Raw genomic sequence first — 24,864 nt, 5'->3', positions numbered from 1 at the left:
TCAGGGGTGCGACTGTCCCAGCAACAACAGGAGCCTGGCCGTGACCAAGCCGGGGGCTGGGTCCCCTGTGTGGACACAGTGCCACCCAGAATGTCCCCTGTGCTCGTTACCAGAACAAAGGCCGGAGGGAGGGCCATCTCTCCTCCCGAGATAGAGACCCTCAGACGTGCTGAAATACATATGTCTCTTTTCCTTATCTGAGGATTTAAATGTGAAGTCACCAGTCTTCCTGCGCAGGAGCACCCAGCGTGTGTCGTCCCCGTGGCCATGGGTGCGTTTGCTCTGACACACGTCCTACAGTCTGGCCACCCTGCCTCAGTCCCCAGATGTTGCACACATGGCACTAACATCCCCCTCTGCTCAGAAACACAGGACCCGTGCACGTCCTTGCGCTCAGGGCACCGTTCTGACATTTAATGCTGAATTTACAGGGACGTACGCACCGTATCACACCGGTCAATTGCTCTAAGATACATCTGGGGGAAAAGCACAGTGTCCTTCGTCTCCACGAGAGAACTTACCGGAAGCAGCATACACAACTCTAGCAAAGAAGAAGTACAGTACCCATTTCCGTATAAGAATATATTATTTAAAAGACAGTTTAAAAATAAAATTCTGTACAGCATCATGAATTCCTTTTTTTTTTTTTGTATCAGTGAACAAAATGTTTCTTAGAAAACGTGGTCTTGTGGTGCCAGGTGCCCAGGGCAGCTCTTCCCACACAAGGATCCCGCGCAGCTCCACCAGCCCGTCCGGAACCGCAGCCACGCCCCTCATGTTCCTCAGACACAGTCTCCTGGAAGAAGGGAAAGATGACTGATTTGTTTTTTTAGGAATAGGGCGCGGTGGCTCACGCCTGGAATCCCAGCGCTTTGGGAGACCAAGGCTGGTGGATCACGAGGTCAGGAGTTTGAGCCCAGCCTGACCAACATGGTGAAACCCTGTCTCTACTAAAAATACAAAAATTAGCCAGGTGTGGTGGCGCACGCCTGTAATCCCAGCTACCTGGGAGGCTGAGGCAGGAGAATCACTTGAACCTGGGAAGTTGAGGTTACAGTGAACTGAAATTACACCACTGCACTTCAGCCTGGGCAACAGAGTGAGACTCCATCTCAAAAAACAAGATGAAAAAAAAGCGCCAGCAGTCGCAGAAACGTAACAGGATTATACACAGACTTTTTTTTTTTTTTTTTTTTGAGACAGAGTCTGGCCCTGTTGCCCAGGTTGGAGTGCAGTGGCGTGATCTCGGCTCACTGCAACCACCGCCTCCTGGGTTCAAGCAATTCTCCTGCCTCTGGCTCCCAAGTAGCTGGGATTACAGGCATGCGCCACTATGGCTGGCTAATTTTTGTGTTTTTAGTAGAGATGGGGTTTCACCATGTTGGCCAGGCTGGTTTAAAACTCCTGACCTCAAGTGATCTGCCTGCCTAAGCCTCCCAAAGTGCTGGGATTACAGGCGTGAACCACCGCACCCGGCCGACACATAGACCATTTTAAAAGAAAGAGGCCATCAGATATATTGCTGAATACATTTAAGCAAAATAAAACAATATTGATCCCTTTTCTGAGCCACTGAAAAATATGAACTGACTTAAAAAATTAAATACCGGCCGGGCGCAGTGGCTCAAGCCTGTAATCCCAGCACTTTGGGAGGCCGAGACGGGCAGATCACGAGGTCAGGAGATCGAGACCATCCTGGCTAACACGGTGAAATCCCGTCTCTACTAAAAAATACAAAAAACTAGCCGGGCGAGGTGGCGGGCACCTGTAGTCTCAGCTACTCGGGAGGCTGAGGCAGGAGAATGGCGTAAACCCGGGAGGCGGAGCTTGCAGTGAGCTGAGATCTGGCCACTGCACTCCAGCCTGGGCGACAGAGCGAGACTCCGTCTCAAAAAGAAAAAAAAAAAAAAAAAAAATTAAATACCAACATTGAGCCCTTCACAGGGACCAGACCAGCACTTTGACTATTTAATCACTAAAATAGCAGTAACAATGATATTATTGCCTCTGGTTTAGAGATTGGGGCTCTGAGGTTCAGAGGCTGAGACACTTGTGCACGTCTCTTGGCTTGTAATTGGCAAGCCTGGACTCAAAACCAGGTGTGTTGGACGCCAGTCTGTTGCTGCCCCACTTATAAGCCATGTCCCGTTTATCCTGCCCTGAGCCTTACATGCTTGATGCACTCTCTCTTGAATTATCTGTTAGACATGTATAGTGTGACCTTATTATGAGGTGAACAAATGGCTGCTCTGCATTCCCCGTGAGCTGAATAACTATATCAACAAGTGCAGAGGGAAATTCTCAAAGCCATAGAAAGCCAACACGTGATTGGTGAAGTTTTCAGTACTTCAATTGCACTTTTAAAAAGTCCTTACTCTTATAAGTGATGCATATGCTAATTATTGATGTTTTTCTATTAACTAAAGCATGTTCCCCTTCTTTAAGAGCCTCATTCTTTTTTTTTCTTTTGAGATGGAGTCTCGCTGTTGCCCAGGCTGGAGTGCAGTAGCGTAATCTCGGCTCACTGCAAGCTTCGCCTCCCAGGTTCGAGTGACTCTCCTGCCTCAGTCTCCCATGTAGCTGGGACTACAGGTATGTGCCATCACACCTGGGTAATTTTTGTATTTTTAGTAGAGAGGGGGTTTCAGCATGTTGGCCAAGCTGGGTCTTGAACTCCTGACCTCAAGTGATCTGCCCACTCGGCCTCCCAAAGTGCTGAGATTACAGGCATGAGCCACCAGGCTTAAGAGCCTAATTCTAATGATTAGATGCAAGGAATAAAATTTCCATTCATTTGGCCGGGCGCAGTGGCTCACGCCTGTAATCCTAGCACTTTGGGAGGCAGAGGCAGGTGAGTCACTTGAGGCCAGGAGTTCAAGACCAGCCTGGCCAACATGGTGAAACCCTGTCTCTACTAAAAATACAAAAACTAGCCAGGTGTGGTGGCACACGCCTATAATCCCAGCTACTCAGGGGGCCGAGGCAGGAGAATTGCTTGAACCTGGGAGGTACAGGTTTCAGTGAGCCGAGATCACACCATTGCACTCCAGCCTGGGCAAGAAGAGCGAGAATTCGTCTGAAAAAAAAAAAAAAATTCCATTCATGTAAAGGTATTCCAAAATTCAGATTTTCTCCCCTTCCTCTTCCTTCTGTCCTTTGTCGCAATCACTGCATGGACTGACGCCACTTCAGCAGAGGCAGCATTACCTTCACTGGTTTTCACATCTCTGCTTCTCTCTCTGGACTTCTCGGTGGCTCCAGACGTCAAGCTGTCAGTCTTCTTCTGTAACTGGAACAAAATGCAGAGAAGGCCAAGTCAGGGAGCAGGAGACAGCAGGGGAGTGTCTGCCTCTCTTCCAGCAGCTTCTGTTGCCTGGAGGTGCTGCAATGTGAAAGCCTGTGGTGTCCAGCCCCTGTGAGCCCAAGTGCTCCTGACACGGGCTTTTCAGAGGCAGCTCTGTGGACCCTGTCCCACTACCCTTGGTGCCTCATCCGGGGCCTGGACATCCAGGGCCTGAGCTCACCCAGCCGCAGCCACCACAGCCGCAGGGACTGGTGGTGTGTGCAGAGCCTGTGACTTGGGCCTTTTCACCTCTTTGGTGTGACTGTCCTTTTTGTGGGGGCTAAGAGGGGGAAGGCAGAGACCTTGAAGAACCCTAGTGTCCCCTACTGGGCAGCAGGGCTCAGGCCTAGAGACTCAAGGCCATCAGGGCTACGGCTCTCGGAGGCCCACGAGAGAGGCACAAGCCCGTTCAGCTCTCCTGCGGGGTTCTGGAGTAGGAGGAGCCTTCCTGCTACCTCTGTCCCTCTGCATAAGTGCTCTCAGCCTTCCAGAGCTTTAGAGACCTTTCTGTGACTTTCCGTCAACTGGAGAAGTCAGGGCAGCTGGTCTGGATTTTCAGTCAATTTCTAAGCAATTGCTGGGCATCTACCATGTGCCTGGCATGGCGCCCCGGGCAGGTGTGGGCACGGGGAGCACGGGGCCGTCAGTCGAGGGAGATGAGACCAACACAAGGCCACGCCTGGAAAATGGCTCAGCGCTCAAAAGGGCATCGTGGGCCATGTGGGCTTCAGGAGCGCCCAGGCAGAAAAGACGGCGTGGTAGGCACAGTAACTAGGGGAGCCCTGACTGACGGGCCTTGGAGGGTGCTTCAATGGTACAAAGGGCACTGTGGGGAGGGGGGGTGGCAGAGGCAACACCGGCCAAGGCCAGGAGGCGTCAAACTCTGCAGGAGTAGTGAGGCTGTTCGAGCTGCATGGGGGCGCTGGGGGGAGGAGGCAGAAGGGCGGGGCAGAGGCCACACCATGGGTGGCTGGACAGCAGACAGCCGGGGGAATCTGTGGAAAGACTGCATGGGCCCTGAGCCTGTGACCTTAACCCCTTCCTCCAAAACGATGTCAATGCAACAGCTACCGAAAGCCAGCCCCAGGCTCCCTGTCCCCTGAGAGGTGCTGGTGTGTGTTCTGGGCCCGGAAGCTGGCAGGTGGATGGTCGCTTTGCCCCTGTGCCAGGGGAGGGCCCCTTTCTAGCCCATGGCCTCCTCTGAACAAGTCAGCCCTGGGGCCAGGCCAGGCGCTGTACTCAGAGGGGACCCAGATGCTCTAACAGCGGCGGATACGCCCAAGGACACCTGGGTGCCCACAGGTGTGGGTGACAGTCGTGGTTCTTGTGAAGGGCACGGCCAGTAAACTCCCTCGAAGGTTCTGAGCCCTGATGCGTTCTTGGCGAATGCAGTTTTGGTTTCCCGTATCACGTTCCCTAATTTCACTGAGCCAGGCTTTCTGATGGAAGGGACGTGTGCGCCTGTCCATGGGGCCACCTTCAGTGGTGCCCTGCTTGGCACATCCAAGATTCTGGAGTCAGGAGTGCGGAGGGCGGTATGCCTGCTTGCCACAAGGAAGGAAGGTTCTTCTCGGTGCGTTTTACCTCTTTCATGGCGTCGTCTATCCGCTTTAGTTCTTCATAGCGATCTCGGGATTCCCAAAGCGGCTGCAGCATGATCTCCTCAACCATGGGGAAGAGCTGGGAGGGAAAAACGGATTCATTCAGAGTCCCTCATTCTTACAGCAATGGGAAACGTCGGAGAAAAACAGGTGTCAGGTGCACTGTGCGGAAGCCTCTGGGCCAGTCCCAGCTCCTGGACACCCTCGTGCCGGCTCTGCCGCCCCCACCCGCTGTGGCTCTGTCTCTGGCCCCCATCGCCCTCCATGAGGTCCTACAGAAAGTCTCCCCCCACCGCCTCCTGTGTCCCCCGTGCCCGTGAGATGAGGGTTGGGGACAGGTTCTGAGGTTCTAACAAAGACAAGGGGCAGGGGAAAGGAGCTGACAGCCTCCCGGCTGAGGGTCCTGGGAGTGGGAAGTGGGTGGGGGCGGCTCCAGGAGATGCCCCTGGAGCAGAAGGATCCACAGCACTTGGGAGCCCAGGAAGGTTGAAGGGTGCAAGGCTGTGAGACCAGACCCCTGGGGGAAACAAGAGATGGGCCTGTTTTGCACATGCTGGGGGTGCCTTGAGGTGGGGCCTTGGCAGGGGCCACAGGCAGCTCAGGGGCCCTGGGGGGAGCTGGGCAGGAACGAGCTGTGTGCAGGGAGCAAGGCCTTGGTGGCTGGGTGCGGTGAGACTGGGAGCTGGACGGGGGCTTCACAGCTCGAGGGCACAGAGCTCAGTGGTTCCTCCACAGGTGAGGACTCGGTGGAACTGGGACACAGAGAGGGGACAGGAGAGTCAACAGCCGGTGCTGCCTCCAGGGACTTGAAGGCTAGCAGTGATGCAGGAGGGCAATGAGGGGCCTCCCCAGGGCCCAGTGAGGCAAGGCAGGGAGTGCAGCACAGAGTGGTAGATGCTGGGGTCACGGGTCAGGCTGTGGGGAGCAGGCTCTGGACGGAGCAGGGACAGCAGTCACCACGACAGCCGGGGAAGAGGCTGCTCAGGATGTGCAGGTGTGCCTGTGTGCGTGTGTACCTGTGTGTGTGCCTGTGTGTGTGCATGTGTGTACCTGTGTGTGTGCATGTGCATACCTGTGTGTGCATGTGTGTGCCTGTGTGCGTGTGTGTACCTGTGTGTGTGCCTGTGTGTGTACCTGTGTGCGTGTGTACCTGTGTGTGCATGTGCATACCTGTGTGTGCATGTGTGTGCCTGTGTGCGTGTGTGCCTGTGTGTGTGCGTGTGTACCTGTGTGTGCATGTGCATACCTGTGTGTGCATGTGTGTGCTTGTGTGCACGTGTGTACCTGTGTGTGTGCCTGTGTGCGTGTGTACCTGTGTGTGTGCTTGTGCATACCTGTGTGTGCATGTGTGTGCCTGTGTGCATGTGTACTAGTGTGCCTGTGTGTGCATGTGTACCTGTGTGTGCATTTGTGTGCCTGTGTGCCTGTGTACGTGTGGAGGCATGACTGTGAGCCTGTGCGTGTGTATATATATATGTGCCTGTGTGTGTGTGTGCATGAGTGTGTGCCTGTGTGCATGTATGTGTCTGTGTGCGTGTCTGTGCCTGCGTGTCTGTGTGTGTATGTGCATGCGTGTGCCTGTGTGCCTGCGTGTGTCTGTGTGCCTGCGTGTGTCTGTGTGTGCCTGTGTGTGTGCCTGCGTGTGCCTGCATGTGCCTGTGTATCTGAGTGTATGCAAGTGTCACATGCGGTGACAGTTACTCACCTTAGTCACTGTTTCAAACATTGGGATCAGGACAAACTTGATAAACCCAATCTGGGCTGTGGCCTTGGTCACTTTGTCTCGGTCCATGAACGGGGCCACGGGAAGGCCTTCTGACTTCTCACGGTCGCTCTGCAGGGAATGCAGCAGATAGCGACATTAAAGACAGAAATGCCCCGGAACCAGATCGCTGTTCTCAGAGAAAGACAAGATGCGCCAGTTAACCACCAACCAACCAAACTACACCACAAATGTGTCTCAGTAAAGAACAAGGCGAGGGCGACAGTATCTTCAGTGCTAAACAGAGCTGGGCATGCAGGTCTAGCTGGGAAGACTGAGATGAGAGACAGACAGAGGTAAGTTGCATGTAACACAGGACAGCAGAGGTGTCCTGCAGAAAGCCTCCCGAGTTCTCCGAGGCTTGATCAAGCTGTTGTATTAACATTTGGTGGTTGTTTTCAGCTGGCTTGGTTTTCTATGTCCCCGACCTTCCCCGTGGCCATCTGTGTGAGCTGACCTGCTGGGTCTCAGCCCTCTTGGGGCCCCTCCTGCCTCCGCAGTTCTTGCTTCTTGACTTTCAGGCAACTGGCTTGACAAGGCTGCTTCTAATAATGGTTCAATTAGCAGTGACAGGTGGCAGTTTTAGGACATTAGCTTTTCTGGATTGTCACTCTCTTTCAGGTCTCAAATTATAACCCATTTTGTTTCTGATGTACGCCCCGTGAAGGCTTTCTGGAGGCTGAACTGTCCGCGGCCCGGTGAATATGCGGGTCCACCCTGGCATGCTGTTTAACGCAAATCCTTACTAAGTGGGGTTAATAAGACTGGCTGGAGGCTTGATTGCTCTGCAAGACTCTTACCTGCATAAAATATTCCTCTAATAAACAGTCCACCCAAGGCTCTGCGACTTCCATTGGACGGACCTCGTTAGAGATATCACAGCATTTTATCAAAATCATCTTCAGCTGAAAGAAGAGATTTTGGAATTGAGGTAACAGGAGGCAGAACATGGCCTGCTGAGCTGCTCGGGTCTGGACTTGCCATTACAGGCAGGAAGAGATGGAGGACCATGCAGCTGGACCATGCAACTGAGCCTGGATGACTTCAGGGAGGACAGGCTACCTTCTCAATGGAGAATGAACCTTCAAGGTCCTGTTTGGGTCCCCTCCTTCCAGCCTTTCTCGCCATCCCAGCCCAGGTGATATCCCCGGAGCACTGCCCCGTGCCTGGTCACCCCCTATTTGCTGCTGTTCCCCAGGTGGGTGCACTGCTTATCTTCCCAGAGGACAGGTGGCTCCGTCCGAGCTTGGCCAGGGTTGGGCACACCATGGGAGCTTCAGGAGGAGATAGGGTAGACCCAGGGATGCAGCAGCTTCCACCCGAACTAGCCCGGATGTCGCCATAGGACAGGCCGTGGAGGGCTGGTGTCCCGCAGCCCTGCCTGCACCGGGCACAAATGACTGTCTGGAATCACCAGGTTTCCGGGCCAAAGTGTTGGCTGCTGTCCAGGCTCTGAAGCTGGTTCAACAGGAAAGGCCAGCTGAGGCACATGGCCCCGGGCTGCGGGCTGCACCTGCTGGTTTGGGGAATGTGACTAGGTGAGGGGCAGGTCAGTTCAGCTCGGTGTCTGCACGATGCTTGGTGGATCCTGCCTTCCAACCTCGGCGGGACCTCGAAGGGACCCTGCTGTGGTCACCCTTCCTTTCCCCACCCTATCAGTTCCCAGGAAGCCATCCAGGTCTTTCTTTGACTCCTCTGTGGAGTCCGGCTCCAGACCAGAGGCAATTACTAGCCTGTGCCTGGCACGCCCTGGGGGAGCTGTCCCCACACCAGACCTAGGACAGGGCCAGGGTGGCACTGTCTCTGGAAAAGGTCAAGGGGAGCTGTCCCCACATCAGACCTAGGACAGGGCCAGGGCGGCACTGTCTTTGGGGAAGCTCAAGGTCCCAGGCCCTGCCGGCCACACTCCCTGCACCTCACACCTCCCATGTCAGCCCGTACTCTCCTTGGAGGCCTCCTTATCGGGGCCCACTTTGACTCAGAACCTTTTCCCCCAAGACCTTCCCCCCACCTCTGTCCTCCAGTGTTCATGAAGCCCCGTCTGGGGCTCCCTAGCAGTGAGACAATCTCTGGCTGTGCTGCTTGTCATCTGACCCCGCCTGGTGCCAGTCGTTGGGATAAACGGAAGCCTGGGCTCTGAGCCTCGCTTTGCCTCTGGTCTGCACAGCTGCAGTGTGTAAGGCTGGGGGTGGGAGTGGGGAACTTTAGCTGGGCTCGGAGGTCCTGACCACCTGGTACCCGATCCTCCGGCATTCTGCCCCTCCCCGTCTCTTCCCTGACCTCTCCTCCCACCTCAGAGGGAGGAAGAAGGCATCGGTGGGGCGTGGGTCACCCCTGCCTGCAGGTCCATCCCTGCACCTCTCTCTCTTCTGCTTTTTGAGACAGACCCTTGCTCTGTTGCCCAGGCTGGAGTGCAGTGGAACGACCATGGCTCACTGCAGCCTGGACCTGGGCTCCTGCGACCCTCCCACCTCCACCTCCCAAGCAGTTGGAACCACAGGTATGCACTGATTTTTTGTTTTTTCTTTTTTTGTGGAGATGTTGCTCAGACTGGTCTCAAAGTTCTGGACTCAAGTAATCCTCCCACCGTGGCCTCCCAAAGTGCTGGATTCCAGGCATGAGTCGTGCTCCGGTCCTTGTGTGCCTTGGGGTGACCAGTGCCTGCCCTTTCCGAAAGGAAGATGCTGCAGCTTCTCATGGGGGAGGCCCCCTACCCCTTCTCTGGCCCCCTTGTCCTGGTGATAGAGGGGTGCCGGGCTATGGTGTGGGCCTGGGGGGGGATGCTGGCTTGGGGAGCAGGGAATGTGTTGGAGTTGCTCCCACAGAGATGGGCTGGGGCTGTGTCTTCAGGGGAGAGCTGGTTTTATTCTCTGGAAAGCAGAGCCAGATGCATGGCCTTCACCCACTTATCTCCCTCAAATCCAAAAGAGATGGAGGAATGGGAGAGTGCCGCCTCTGACCATGCAGGAGGCTCCGTCAGGAGGGAGACCCTGCCTGGGACTTTCCTAGTAAGAGTCATGACCTTGAAAACCAGATTTATAGATACCATGTTTCAAGGCAAGACTAATACTTTTGGCTTCTTGGCTTCCAGCGTGAGCTGGATGGATGACCCACTCAGCCAGCCCACCGCCTGGCTGCTCACACAGGCAGAACAAGTCACTCACCAGGGTCATGTGCTCCTCATTGCTGTAGTCAAAATTCTCCATTTTCTCTTTGAAAGAATCCATAATTTCTGCATGTCTTGCCATGTCAGTGGCCAAGATTAACGTGATCATTCCCTAAATAGTTAAGAGAACAAAGTGTTAACACGAGCATAATCCCAACAAGTATTCAACGGAGGCCTACTGAGCCTCCTGCACACATTATTTCATGTATCCCTCATTCTGATTCATATGTGCATCCATCACCCATCCATTCATTTGTCCACATATCCATCCATTCACCCCAAAAACACATCCATCCATCCATCCATCTATCCACCTACCCATTTATCCTCTACCCATCCATCTACCCATCCACCCATCCACCCATCTATCCTTCCATCTACCCTTCCATCCATTTCTCCATCCATCGATCCATCTATCCACCCATCTGTCCTTCCATCCATCTACCCTTCCATCCATTTATCCATCCATCCATCCATCCATCCATCCATCCATCCATCCATCCACCCACCCACCCATCTGGCCTTCCATCCATCCACCCTTCCATCCATTTGTCCATCCATCCACCCACCCCTCAGTCATTTACAGAACACATCTCTGTGCCAGGTATGATATTTTCCTCTTCCAAGAAAATAAAACCACAAGCATCAGATACAAAACCCAAACCCATCAATCTAGGTCATTTCAAATGTATACATATATTTTTGAGGTGGACATCACTTGCATCTTGAATTATTCAATTTTCCTGTAAACATTGAATTGTGTTATTAGTGAAGCATTTATTCAGTTATTCCTGAAATCTTCCATGACAAAATATATTTTTTAAAAAGTGGGACAACGAATTTTACCCCCAGCAGAGAGTCACATTTTGCAGTCAGTGAAGCATTTGAAGCAGCCAACGCTGGTGTGTCCCCACGGTGGCTGGGCATGAGGACGATCCCGTGTGCAGAGGGGCTGCTCCTCCAGTCGGGTGCTGCCTCCTTCTCTTGTGGGATGCTCTCTGACATGGCTCAGTGGGATGAAGGCTACACTAAGGGGCGTTCACTTCCTTTGATTCCCCGGGTCCTGTCCCTGGAGGAACTCCCCACTGGGGCAGCAGTGGCAGATGCAGTGTTCTTTCTTCACGGTTGCCCCTTGACCTACTGCAGACGAAGATTTGTCACAGCTTATAGCCACACAGGGCACCTGCTCGCAGGGTGGGGAGGGGCACACACATGGAGGAGAGGCCAGAGAGCCTATAGATAAAGGGGAGATAACTGTACTGGGAACCGGTGATTCAATAATGACTGTAAATTGTCTGTTGAATTGTGTATGTTTGTGCAATGATGTCGTCACAGGCCAGAGAGTGCTGCTGCCGTGTCAGACCTAGTGGGTTCCAAGGTGCGGCTGTCTGCACTCCTCCCGGGGCCATCACCATGCACACCCATCTGTTCTCCTTCTGCTCATTTCACACTCACAGCGGCCAGCACAGCACAGGCCAGCAGAGGCCTTGACCACAGCATCCCAGTGAACCACAGCCTGGTTCTGCCCACCCCTGCCTCTGGCACATGGTGACATTTGACAATTTTGCAAGAGGCCGTGATGCCTCAGGGCCCCATCCCAGGGAGCATGCTGCTTCCTCAGAGCTTCCTCAAATGCTTCACTGACTTCAGTTTTTTACACTGGACTTTGAACCTCCTGGAAGCGTAGACAAATTGGAAAGCCATGGTAGACGAGGCTGCTGCTCTCTGATAAGTGAGGCTCAGCAGCACTCTGGGAGGGCGGCGAGTATTTTCCCAGTGCTGGAGTCCAGACAGTCTTTGTCGGCTGCCTCTGGAAGGAAGCCACTTAGACTTCGAATGGCTGAGGTCTGCCTTGTGGAACGGTGCCCTGGGTGAGTGTCCTGGGGCTGCCACACAAAGTACCACAAACTAGGCAGCTTAAAACAACACTCATTCTCTCACAGTGCTGGAGGCCAGAACCAAGATCAAGGTGTGGGCAGGGCCCTGCTCTCTCCGAAGACTCCAGGGGAAGGTCCTTCCATGTCTCCTCCTGGCCCCCGGGGGACGGGGAATCCCTTGGTTTAGGGCTGCATCACTCCAATCTCCAATCACTGCATCTTCACGCTGCCTTCTCTGTGTCTGGACTGTTTTCTCCTCTGTCTTGTCCAAGGACACTAGTCTTTGGATTTAGGGCTCCCTTGGACAATCCACACTGATCTTATCTGGAGATCTTTTTTTTTTTTTTTTTTTTATACTTTTATAAGTTTAATGTTGTCACTGTATGTTTACATATTCATTGGTACAATTTACATCAAGTTTTGTACTTATCCATTTTTGCAAAGATATCATGTACACAAAGATACATATCCAATAACTGAGAAACAAGTGAAACTTCTAATCTATACTTTCAGGTTTGTTCGATCATGATACTTCTGATAAGGATCATCGACATACCAGTTTCGCCTCTTCCAGAAGGACGTCGTCATCTTATCTAAGAGTTTACTCTGGGTTTTATTGCAGAACACAAATTCCCTCAATCGCTTTTTTCTTGCAGGTGTCTTTTTCCATAATTTTTTCTTATAGCCAGCCTTTCTCCTCACCCATAGGCCACAATGAAGTCGAAGAAACCTATAGATGACAGCTTTCACAGTCTTTCTCTTGCCTTTTCTTGTACTGAAGTATGTTAGAGATCTGACTGGTAGCTTCAGGACACTTGGAAGCACGGGGGCCAATCTATTAAGGATCTCTGAAGTATGCCCATATGTCAGGTTCCTCTCAGATGTGGTAAGTCTGGGAGTGGAGGAAACAACTGGTGTCTGAATATGACTAAAGCGTCCAGTGGACAATGCAGAAATAAGAGAGGCATTCTTGACACAGTTGCGATAGGTTGAAGATGCCAAAATATTCAGGGGCCGTAGAATTCCTGAAGCAGCTCTCACTGCACGAGCAAAAGCAAACGAAGCCATCTTGCCACCCTCGCCTACGGCGGCCGCTTTTATTATCTGGAGATCTTAACAAGTACAAACGCAAAGACCCTTTTCCAAATAAGATCACACTCACGGGAGGTGGGCCTTGTTTGAAGGACGCTACTATTCACCCCACACATTTCTCCCAGAGGTTACTCTGAGAGCTTCCCTCCCCTGCAAACGTCAGAGAGTGAGGGTTTGATGAGGAATTCCCGTGTGGAAGGGGGCGTTATTTCGGTGAGCTGGAGGTGTTTGTCTGGGGCAGGTGGACTGGGTCATCTTCCTCTCACGCAGATGTCCCTCTCACTCTCCTCCCATCACGCCCTGAGAGGCAGAAAGCCCCCTTATCTAAAACAGAAGGGGCGGCTGGGCACGGTGACTCATGCCTGTAATCCCAGCACTTTGGGAGGTCGAGGCAGGTGGATCACCTGAGGTCTGGAATTCAAGACCAGCCTGGCCAACATGGTGAAACACCATCTCTACTAAAAATACCAAAAATTAGCCGGGAGTGGTGGTGCACACCTGTAATCCCAGCTATTTGGGAGGCTGAGGCAGGAGAATTGCTTGAACCCAGGAGGTGGAGACTGCAGTGAGCTGAGATTGCACCATTACACTCCAGCCTGGGCAACAGAGCGAGACTCTGTCTCAGAAGAAAAAAAAAAAAAGAAATGGAAGGGGGCTGACTGGGCTGTGGGTGGCAGGTGACAGCAGCTGGGGTTATGGAGCAGGGTAGCTCTCCTAGTTGGATGCAGCAGACGTGTCTGTCCAGGGCCCGCCCCCTCCTTGGGCAGGCTCCCTACCTTCGCTAAGCCTCAGTTTCTTGGACTGGAAGATGGACAAAGGATTTATCTCAGAGGGAGCCAGTGAAGGCTCAATTAAATAGAGGCTGGGAAGTGCAGGTCAGTGGGATACACGTGTGCATGGCGAGGGTACCCTCTTTTTGGGGCTCCACCCTGGAGGAGGTGAGGAAGGAGGGAGGGGTTCCCCCAGGTCCGCAGGGCACTGCTGTGGCCAGGAGCTTCTGGGAGCCTCCAGCCAATGGAGAATGGGGGCTGCTGTCCCTGAATGTGCCCCCACTCTGGTGGGAGGGCCCTCACCCCGCGCACCTGTCGGATCTGCTTGAACCCATCAGGTGGGATGTTGGAGAAGATGTTGCACTCGGGCTCAGCGAGGATCTGGAAGGCCACGGCACAGTGGTGGTTCTCCAGCGGTGAGATGTCATTGTAGCGAACTGCCAGCTCTGTGCGGGCGTTGATCTGGTACCTGGGAGGCGAGGAGACAGTGAGGGGAGGCTCAGGCGCACTCACCAGGCACCTGCACTGGGGAGCAACGCCCAGGCATATAAGTGGAGTAGAGTCGGGGAGAAAGTGCCGTGGGGGCTTGGGGAGCCGCCTGTGCCCTGCCCCACCCAGAAGGCCCCTCCTGCTGCTCGGCTGCCCCTGCAACTTCACGTCCCCATGCTCCTGCAGTCCCAGGACCCCTCTGAGGAAGGAGCATGCTCCCTGGGACAGGCCCTGAGGCATCATGGCCTCTTGCAAAATTGTCAAATGTCACCAGGTGCCAGAGGCAGGTGGGCAGAACTAGGCTGTGGTTCACTGGGATGCTGTGGTCAAGGCCTCTGCTGGCCTGTGCTGTGCCAGCTGCCGTGAGTGTGAAATGAGCAAAAGGAGAACAGATGGGTGTGCATGGTGATGGCCCCGGGAGAAGTGCCGACTGCCGCACCTTGGAACCCACTAGGTGCCAACACACGGCAGCAGAGCTCTCAGGCCTGTGATGACATCGTCACACAAATACACAATTCAACAGAAAGAGCTGCTGCGCCACTGTGGACACAAATGCAAGCCCACGGCCTGGACCGTGTCTGCCACGTGGGGAGGAACTCTGTGCCCGTGGAGGCAGGAGTGGAGCAACGGTCTGTCCTTCTGATCCCTGTCCCGAGGGACACCTCACTCCCACTTCCTGTCATTCTGCAGCCCCTTTTCTCACTCTCTTCCGGCCCCTGCCTCTGCTTTCCCTGCAGAAGCCAGCTGGAAGCCTGCCCGGGGAGAGGCGAGCTCCTGAGAGGGGTGTGTGGAGCCCCCATCCCTGCATGCCCACAGGTGTTGCTCCCTGCCTGGGGTGGAGAAAGCGCCGGCGTGGCCAGGGCCCTGCTGTGCACCTGAGCCTGGACCAGGCCCGCACAGGCGTGGGAAAGTCCCCCTGGGGTTTGATAATCCCAAAAGTTCTACTCCAGGGAGACCCAAGGCCCTGGGTAAAGTCCAGAAGCTGGGAGCTGTGTCAGTGGAGGCAGAGCTGGGGCTGGGAGGCCATCGTTGACAGCTTCTGGGAACTGCTCTGAGGGTTGGGCTGACAGGTTCCCTCCAGTAGCCAGGGTGCCTTTTAAAAGGAAAACAAGAGAAAATCCTGTACATACGTGTTGTTGTAGCCAGGATGGTCCAGATCGTGGCAGATGGCCGCTGTCATTAGGATCAGGATATCCGTTTGTGAGAACTTCTCCTGGATTGGAAAACAGGGCGTAGGTGTTTGCCCTCTTCACTCGGAGGGTGGGATGGGATGAGGGGGGTGGAATTGGGTGAGTGGTAAGGTGAGGACAAAGGCCCCTGCAGCCATGTGGAGTCTCGTGGCATGGTGGGAGAGGACCAGCCTTTCTGTGGGGGTGGAGGGGTGACCAGGTCGGGGGCGCACCTGCTCATGTAATCCTAGGAGCAGCCTTGCCCATGGGGAGACTGACAGTGGTGGGGGTGCTGCTTCCCTAGGAGGGGCAGAGCGGCTGGGGACACCACACCTGTGGCTCTCTTGGTGGGATGGGGCTGCTACTCCCTGGAAGGGGCTTCCATCTGACCCCCGAGAGTAGAGGTCTGGGTATGCGGCGGGCAGGACCCACCTGGAGACCACAGAGCCAGACCATGCTGTACATCATCTGGGCCACGCAGAAGCAGTGCCGGAAGTTGTGGAAGGGGTTGTTTCTGTAGTTGTCGTGGACGCAGAGCTGTGGGAGGCAGGGGGTCCGAGTCACCCTGTGCCTGGGCCCGCCAACCTCTCCTCCCAAAGTCACCCAGAAGGCTGTGCGCTGGTTTGAACGTTCTCTGCCAAACCCTCATCCCAACCAGAGGTCAACAGTGTTCCCATGTTTACCACAGGTACCAACGAGGTGACACAGGGACCCTGAGAATATCCAGCGGGCCACACCATAGCACCCGGGGCAGGTGTGGGGACAGAGCTCCTAGCATGGGTTTTCACCTTGCAGTCAAGGACTGGGGTGTCCCCGGAGGTGTCTGAGGAGCCACAGTGGGGCACAAAGTTAGGGGATGGGGGAGGGGAGACTCCAAGAGGGGGCTCTGGGTCCCCAATCACCATGAAACCTTTAATAGGCTTTTAATATTTGGTTCTGAGCAATATTTCATTAAAAAAATACCTGCTGCTAAACATACGCACACATGCAGACATCCATATGCACACACCCACTCTACACACTCATACATCATGCACAAAGCCCACATCCACACACACACATACCCCACACCCCCCACCACCCACATCCACACACCCCACATCCACAGATACAAACATGCACACACCCATCCTCACACACATGCACCTACACACACCCCACATCCACACAGATACACACGCACACATCCACATGCCCCACATCCACACACAGATAAGCACACATCCACACACCCCACATCCACACACCCTACATCCACACACCCCACATCCACACACACAGATACACATGCACACATCCACACGCCCCACATTCACACAGAAACACACGCACACATCCACACACAGATACACACGCACACATCCACACACCCCACATCCACACACACATACACACGCACACATCCAAATACACATGCACACATCTACACATCCCACATCCACACACAGATACGCATACATCCACAGATACACATGCACACATCTACACATCCCACATCCACACAGATACACACGCACACATCCACATACCCCACATCCACACACAGATACACATGCACACATCTACACATCCCACATCCACACACAGATACACACACACACATCCACACAGATACACATGCACACATCTACACATCCCACATCCACACACAGATACACACGCACACATCCACACAGATACACATGCACACATCTACACATCCCACATCCACACACAGATACACACGCACACATCCACACAGATACACATGCACACATCTACACATCCCACATCCACACACAGATACACACGCACACATCCACAGATACACATGCACACATCTACACATCCCACATCCACACACCCCACATCCACACAGATACACACGCACACATCCACACAGATACACATGCACACATCTACACATCCCACATCCACACACAGATACACACGCACACATCCACATACCCTACATCCACACACAGATACATGCACACCTACATTCACACTCATACACCCCACATCCACACCCACACATGCACACAGCCACCCTCACACACACCCCCACATCCACAGATACACATGTGCACACACAGACACACCCCACATTCAGATACACACAGACACACATCCATACTCCCACTCCCACCCCACACACTCCCACCCCACATTCACATACCTACCCCTAAACTCACACAGACACCCCCACATGCTCACATCCACACCCCACACACACACTCCCACACTCACATCCACACCCCCATACTCACACACACACACATGCTCCCACACACCGCTGCTTTAGGACATGCTGCTTCGCTTGGTGATGGCAGAGTCTATTTCCTTGCTCATCAGAGCAGGAGCTTGGGCGTAAAGGTTTTGGTGGAAGGTAGAACAGAGACGGGCTGAGCGTCTTCACAGAGCGCCCGGGAAATGTGGTCTCTGCTCACGGGGAGTGCAGTGCCATCAGGAAGGCGCCCTGGCGATCCATTCCCTCCATTCCTGTGGAACTGGATGAAACCACATGCCCAGGAAGAACCGAAGGCGGGTTTGGCACTCACCAGCCACCTCCTGAGGGTGACGGGGTTGATGCTGAAGTCCCTGACCAGCCCCAGGTCGTGGTACATGTGCTCCAGGCAGCTCAGCATCTGTGGGCACAGGAGAAGGATGGGCACCGAGCAGTCGTGTGGCTGGCTCCCCAGCCCCTGGCTTCCCTCCCTCTGCCGTCCTCGGAATGCCAGCAGGGCCGTTGGCAGGAGGTGGGTTCTCCCCCTCCCAGAAAGTCCCCGGAGAGGGAGGAGAGGTCTTTGGACCAGCCTTTCCAGGCCACCCAGATGGGTGGGGGTTTGAGAGCATACTGGGGGTCTCCTGGTGGGTGGAGGGCCGGTTCCGAAGTCAAGGAGAATTCTAAGAAAGAAAGGACGGCGCCTGGGTGAGAGAGCACACCCCTTCAGAAAACACTGCGTCAAAAAGGGATGTATTGATTTCTACGCACGGAAAACAGTCTCAGTGGATCAATATCATAGCTGAGGTTCTAGGACACAGTTCCATCCGATGCACACCTGAGCACAGGTGGTGTCATAGAGAGAAAGACCCTTTCCTTGCCCGAGGTTGGGGATCAAACAAGCTCTGATGATTTACATCCAGAAACGGTGAACTGTGCTCATCTGGGGCCCTGCTGGGACCGGAGACACTTGAACGTCTTAACTGCAGTGCTCAGATGGAGTCCCTGCCCCGGCAAGCCACTCCTAACCCTTTTTTACGGAGCCCTGTCTTCTATCAATATCCCTGTTCAAGTTGAAATAGATTTTGTTTTCAGTCCCAAAGAGGATTTATTGTCATTGTGGTGATCGATTTCAATACAGCTCAGTGCTCTGGAGCTAATTTAGGGAGGAAAACATGAAGTGATTTTTGAAAACAAGAGTTTGACCAAAGTGGGCTTTGCTTTCTGGAAAAAGCAGGTCTTGGGTGGGGAGCCCAGTGAGAAGGAAGATGTACAGCAAAGGGGCAGTTTAGACGCACCTGCCAGGCGTCCTCCACCCGGGGCCCCCCACTTGTGCCCACCTCCAGCCCAGCTGCCTGCTGCTTGTGCAGGGCACTGGGCCATCCCTGCTGGAGCCCGGCCCGGCTTCCTGCCTGCGTCTGCTCATTGCCTGACCTTCTCTTCCCAAAAGGGCATGTTAGGAACTGAATTGCACCCTCCCCCAGGTCAATGAGGTAAAGCCCCGGCCCCAGTGAGCTATTTGGAGACAGGGCCTTTACAGAGGTAATGAAGGTTCCATCCAGTCAGGGTGAGGCCTTGGTCCCACAGGACTGATGTTTTCATAAGAGGAGGAAGAGCATGTGTGTGCAAAGAGAACAGGCCACATGAGGACCCAGCGAGAAAGCGGCCGTCTGCACGCCAGGGACCGAGGCCTCCAGAGAAACCAAACCTGGCAGCACCTTGATCCCGGACTTCCAGCTCCAGAACTGAGGAACTGACTTCTGCTGCTGACGCCACTCCAGTCTCTGGTATTTTGTTAGGGCAGCCTCAGCAAACTAGGACAGGGCGTGCTGCCCAAAAATCCATTTTTACTTGTTACGCCGTGTGTGAGACCTGGAAATGCTGCAAGCGAGGCGAGTTTTTGTAAATCGAAGCTCACGATCACTGCATTGATGAGATGGCTCTGAAGGAGGCGGAGGGTTCTCTGGCATCGCAGGAAATCCATCTGGAAAACTGGAAACTCCCGCACATGCAGCCACAGATGGGAGCTTGGAATGTCACCTGGGAAACGTCCTTAAAGCACGTGAACCACACACTCGTTTCCCTTGGGGGGACAGTACAGATGTAGGTTGGGTAATGTGCAGGGCATGGCACTGACTTTTGGAGACGGTGCCCCTTCAGAATGGCAGGAGTCTGGGGCCCCACGTGAGGACAGGAGGGCTGGCTCCCAGGCCACTGGTCAGCTGCCACCTGGATCACCCAGCCAGGGGCCTCACTGCCCAGAGCTGCTGGCCCCCCACCATCCTGGATGCCGGCCCTTAGGACCATAGGAGCTGCAACCTGGAAACTCCTCACTCTCCACCTGACCAGCCCAGATGTTGCTCAAGGCAGTCCTGAAAGGCAGATGTGTCTGCTGTGAAATCAGAGTCAAGAGGGGACGCTGATGGGTAGACAGAGCCACCTAGTGCCACTTATGTGGCCTTTGTGGAGGCTGTGGGGCAGGAGGGCTGGATGCATCTGTGGCTGCATGTGCAGTCAGTCCTCAGTCCCAGGCAGGTGCGAGTGAGCCAGCAGCTCCCGCGTGCTGCGGCGAGTCCTGGTCTGAGTGGGCTGCATGGTCGTGAGTGGGGGACTCATGAGATGACGGGGAGGCTCCTGCAGCCTTCCAGCTCTGCACTTGATAGAGGCAGGCCATGCTCACAGACCACAGCCCTGGGCCCTCAGAGGCCCTACGAGATGGGAGGACACAGCAGCCTGAAGTCATGTCCTCCATCTGGTTTGTGATGAGCAGGACACTGGGTCGAGCCACTCGGAGAAAGGCAGGGTGGCCCCTGCTGGAAGGAAGAGAGGTGATCACTTAGGAGCCCTGACGTTCTCCGAGTGCCAGCTGCCTCATGGGCGGCCAGACGCAGTTTCGCGGGGCCGAGTGGGCTGTTTTCATGTGTGTTCCTTTAGTTGTCCCTCTTTGCCACTCACACTCCAAAATTCCTGGCATCCCCAGATCTGCCAGAGGCCAAGGGTCCTGTCTTGGGCATCTCTGCATTCTCACACGCAGGCAGCTAGATACTTCCTGGAAGAACTGGAACCCTCATCGGTCTCCTGGGGTGCCCTTGAGATCTGCTGGGCAGAAGCCATGGGCCGTGGGAGACGCCACACAGAGGCTGAGTCCAGCTGCCGGGAGCCGTCTACCTTGCCCACCTGCCAGCCCCAAGAATGGCTGTGAATCCACTCTGCAGTCAGAGGACAGAGAGGTGGCCTTTCTATTATGGAGACACAGATCCCTCAACTTCATGGGGCAAGCCCCACCTCCCCAGTCACAATGGCCCACACTCAAAGGGTTCCCTGGCAGAAGTGGCAGAAAAGACAGAAAGTGCTGGTTTCCATGCAGGCACTTTGCCATCAGTGGCCCCTGGCTTAGCTCTTCCTCCCAGCAGGCTGAGGTCAAAATGACTTTGGGGAGGGTAATTTTTCTGCGTGATGCTGAGGCGCGGTGCTTACCCACAGGCTGGGAGCACGAGACAGTGTGCTCTAACCGTCTGCCGTGTCTGCTTGCTGTGGACTTGCTCTGCCCAATCTCAGCGGCTGTGCAGGGACCCTGGGAGCCGCTGCAGGCCAGCAGCTCCAACACATCTCTTCCAAGCTTTCCCTCTTACTCCTTGCGTCTCTCACACCTGGAGCCCTTTCTTTTTGTGCGTTGACCTAGACAGTCACGCCGCACATTTAAAGCCTCTTCTGTCGTCTCTGTGCGCTGGTCCTGTTGTCTCAGAGCTGGGGAGCAAGTTGCCACATGGTGGCCGGAGGTTTTGAGCAGGTTTGCAGCAGTGCAGCCCCTGGGACTGGCTGCCTGCTGCTCTTCTCAGGTGAACTGGGGTGGGGAGTGGAGGCTGGAGCTTTGCTTTTCTGGCTGGTGCTGCAGTTTTTCTCCTGCTGGGAGACCATGGGCGTAAAAGAGGTTCACTTAGGAGAGGGCAGTGCCCCAGGTGTCAGCAACCCGGCCTCAGGGATGCCAAGAGGCAAGATCCCACTTCCTGCCCTTTGCGAAGACACCGCTGTGGCCGAGGGTGTCAAAGAACGCAGGTGAGCCTGCTGAGGAGCCTTGTGCATTCTCCGTGCTGCTGACAAGCAGGAAAATGTCCTTAGATTTTGGTGGGTTGAAAACAGCTGGGTCCGAGGTCTGCAATGAGGGAACTTTTTCATTTTTTGGGGTGTGAAAAGATGGGGTCTATTAGCCAATGAGATGAAACCAAAAATTCCCCATTCTTGTACTTTTCAGCAAATAGGAATTTTAACACTTTTTTTTTTTTTTTTGGAGCGACGAGGTCTTGTGATGTGGCCCAGAGTATTAGTCTGTTCTCACGCTGCCAATCGAGACATACCTGAGACTGGGAAACTTATAAAGAAAAAGAGTCTTAAAGGACTCACAGCTCCACATGGCTGGGGAGGCCTCGCAATTACGGCAAATGGCAAAGAAGAAGAAAGTCACTTACACGGGGGCAGGCGAGACAGCGTGTGCAGGGGAACCCCCGTTTATAAAACCATCAGATCTTGTGAGACTTACTATCACGAGAACAGTACGGGGAAAACTGCCCCCACAATTCAAGACCTCCACCTGGCCCTGCCCTTGACACGTGGGGATTATGACAATTCAGGTGATATTTAGGTGGGGATACAGCCAAACCATATCACTCAGGCTGGTCTGGAATTCCTGGCCTCAAGCCTTGCTGCAGAAGGTGACACAGTTCCCGGAATCCCACATGTCCACTTATCCGGGACAGCCGGCTGCCTGTGCCTTGCCTTTGCAGACACTGCTCTCAGAGCAGAGCACTCTGACCACGGCCCCTTCCTTCAGGAGAGATTTGCTCCTGGCATGGGCGTTCTGCAGCACTGGGCTGCCACCCGCGCGCATGAGGGTCTGCAGGGTGAGCCGATGACCCCGGGAGTCCGGCGCCATCAGGAGCCCTGGGTGGAGGGTCCCTGCCCCTGACAGCTGTCTCCCCACGCACAGAATCCCCTTGCTGTGAGGTCTCCTGGGCCCTGCTATCAAGTATTAGTTTCAACTAAAACCCAGCAAAGCAAGGGTTTTTTTTTTTTTTTTTTTTTTTTTTTTCAGTCTTTAAAAAGAGGAGAAAGCATGAAAGAGGAAGAGTGACAGGGGTGGTCACACTGGGGTCCACGATCCTGAGCTGCCTCCCCATGGGACATGGTGCCTGCAAGCCCCGCACTTACCTCGTTGGGCTCCCAAAGCCAGACATCAAAGGTCGGCTTCCGCAGGGCCTCGACAGTCTCTGGAGAGAGCAGGTACTAGAAAGGACAGGAGTTCCGTGTTAACCAGGTGCCGGGGGACTGTGATGGCGATATGCATGCTGGGATGTTTCTCCTCGTTCTCCCGTTCTCCTTCTTTCTTTTCTATTTGAGATGGAGGCTTGCTGCATTGCCCAGGCTGGAGTGCAGTGGAGTAATCTTGGCTCACGGCAACCTCCGCCTCCCAGGTTCAAGCGATTCTCATGCCTCAGTCTCCCAAGTAGCTGAGATTACAGGCACTCGCCACCATGCCCAGCTAATTTTTGTAATTTTAGTAGAGACAGGGTTGTCACGATACTGGCCAGGCTGGTCTCGAACTCCTGACCTCAGGTGATCCACCAGCCTCGGCCTCCCAAAGTGTTGGGATTACAGGCGTGAGCCATCGCACCTGGCTTCTCCCGTTCTCTTTCTAAGGCACCTGCGTCAGACTCACAGGCCACATCCTTCTGGAAAGGGCCAACACTGCGGCTAGAAATCCCATCAGTGGATGCCGGAGGCAGGGCGAGGGGGGCAGTGGGGAGGGTTTGGGGTGACAGAAATGTTCCATATCTCGCTTGTGGTGGAGGTGACAGGACTAAACAAATTTGTTAAAATTAACTGTACTGCAAACCTAAAGAACTTTACTGCATGTAAATTAGACCTCAACAAGCCTGATGATAGAATGGACAGTAGCTGGGCGTGGTGGCTCATGCTTGTAATCCCAGTGCTTTGGGAAGCCTAGGCAGGCCAATCACCTGAGGTCGGGAGTTCAAGACCAACCTGGCCAACATGGTGGAATCCTGTCTCTACAAAAATACAAAAATTAGCCAGGCATGATGGCGGGTGCCTGTAATCCCAGCTACTTGGGAGGCTGAGGCGGGAGAATTGCTTGAACCTGGGAGGCAGAGGTTGCAGTGAGCCGAGATCGTGCCACTGCACTCCAGCCTGGGCAACAGAGCGAGACTCCGTCTCAAAAATAATAAAAAAGGGCAATAAAGTGAAGTGTGGGGGTAAAATTCATTTGGCATAAATTCAAACACCAGCTAAGAAGTTACTCTGAGATGCTCCCATCAGGAACCCATCCCTGCTTTCTGCTGAGAGCTAGAAGAGCAGGCCTGCTGACGGGCCGGTGCCTGGGGTTGCTTCTGAGGACATCAGGCTTTAGGTTAAGCTGTCACAAGGACAGAAGGCTGTGGTTTTATACAGAAGACAAGAACACGCTTTGGTATTACACACTGTCTTCTCCCAGGTCTTATTGGATATTTGTTTTTTTTTTTTTTTTATAAGGGGACGGATCTGGAGTGCTGCCACCTTTTATTTTGGATCTAGGCTGTGCTTCATGGCTCCCTGGGACAGGATCCTGAGAAGTGCGAGGCATATTTGCCAATGGAAAAAGGCACTCGTCCCCATTCAAAAACCTCAGATGAGGCTGGGCACAGTGGCTCACGCCTGTAATCCCAGCACTTTGGGAGGCCGAGGTGGGTGGATCACCTGAGGTCAGGAGTTCAAGACCAACCTGGCCAACGTGGTGAAACGCCGTCTCTACTAAAAGTACAATAATTAGCCGGGCATGGCGGTGGGTGCCTGTAATCCCAGCTACTCAGGAGGCTGAGGCAGGAGAATCGCTTGAACCCGAGAGGCAGAGGTTGCAGTTAGCTGAGATCGTGCCATTGCACTCCAGCCTGGGTGACAGAGTGAGACCCAGTCTCAAAAAAACAAAACCAAAAACCCAAAAAATCCCCCCGAACCTGACAATATCCAGGGCACTGTTTGGACCTGCATGGATAGAATCACTGACTAATGGACACCAGTGGCCCACATGGAGGCTGTGGAAGCCTGTGCCATTGCTGGAACCGCAGGCAGCAGTAGAACCCACCTGTGTGCAGCCCAGGCCTCTGCTGTCTGTGGAACCTGTGCCCCCTGAATCTTAGCACAAGAGCACATTACAAATCAGGTGTGCTGGGCCGGGTGCAGTGGCTCAGCACTTTGGGAGGCTGAGGTGGGTGGATCACCTCAGGTCACGAGTTCCAGACCAGCCTGGCCAACATGGTGAAACCCTGTCTCTACTAAAAAAAAATACAAAAAAATTAACGGCATGGTGACGGGCACCCGTAATCCCAGCTACTTGGGAGG

At 54.1% G+C, this 24,864-nt stretch overlaps 2 protein-coding genes across 3 annotated transcripts in view; both read right to left on the bottom strand.

The window, feature by feature from the left end:
• Positions 1 to 567: 567 nt before the first annotated feature.
• PDE9A (phosphodiesterase 9A) overlaps positions 568 to 24,864 on the bottom strand; it is a 115,758-nt gene continuing 91,461 nt past the window's right edge. For both annotated transcript variants that reach the window (XM_030915449.1, XM_030915450.1), the window contains exons 9-19: positions 22,678 to 22,752; positions 17,810 to 17,896; positions 15,702 to 15,806; positions 15,231 to 15,313; positions 13,924 to 14,080; positions 9,871 to 9,984; positions 7,507 to 7,611; positions 6,650 to 6,778; positions 4,928 to 5,023; positions 3,208 to 3,289; positions 568 to 796 (exon numbers count right to left, since the gene is read on the bottom strand). In XM_030915449.1, coding sequence (XP_030771309.1) covers positions 783 to 796; positions 3,208 to 3,289; positions 4,928 to 5,023; positions 6,650 to 6,778; positions 7,507 to 7,611; positions 9,871 to 9,984; positions 13,924 to 14,080; positions 15,231 to 15,313; positions 15,702 to 15,806; positions 17,810 to 17,896; positions 22,678 to 22,752 — 1,047 coding nt within the window. In that variant the 3' untranslated portion in view covers positions 568 to 782. The remainder of the gene's footprint in view (positions 797 to 3,207; positions 3,290 to 4,927; positions 5,024 to 6,649; positions 6,779 to 7,506; positions 7,612 to 9,870; positions 9,985 to 13,923; positions 14,081 to 15,230; positions 15,314 to 15,701; positions 15,807 to 17,809; positions 17,897 to 22,677; positions 22,753 to 24,864) is intronic.
• On the bottom strand, positions 12,098 to 12,862 carry LOC115892872 (39S ribosomal protein L35, mitochondrial). The gene has a single exon (XM_030915451.1). It carries the CDS (start codon positions 12,815 to 12,817, stop codon positions 12,251 to 12,253), a length of 567 nt encoding a protein of 188 aa, XP_030771311.1. The 5' UTR covers positions 12,818 to 12,862; the 3' UTR covers positions 12,098 to 12,250.

Source organism: Rhinopithecus roxellana, chromosome 13 (assembly GCF_007565055.1).
Source record: "Rhinopithecus roxellana isolate Shanxi Qingling chromosome 13, ASM756505v1, whole genome shotgun sequence".
Classification (NCBI taxonomy): Eukaryota; Metazoa; Chordata; class Mammalia; order Primates; family Cercopithecidae; genus Rhinopithecus; species Rhinopithecus roxellana.
Note: the sequence above shows the minus strand (reverse complement) of the source record. Positions and strands in the feature narration are given on the sequence as shown.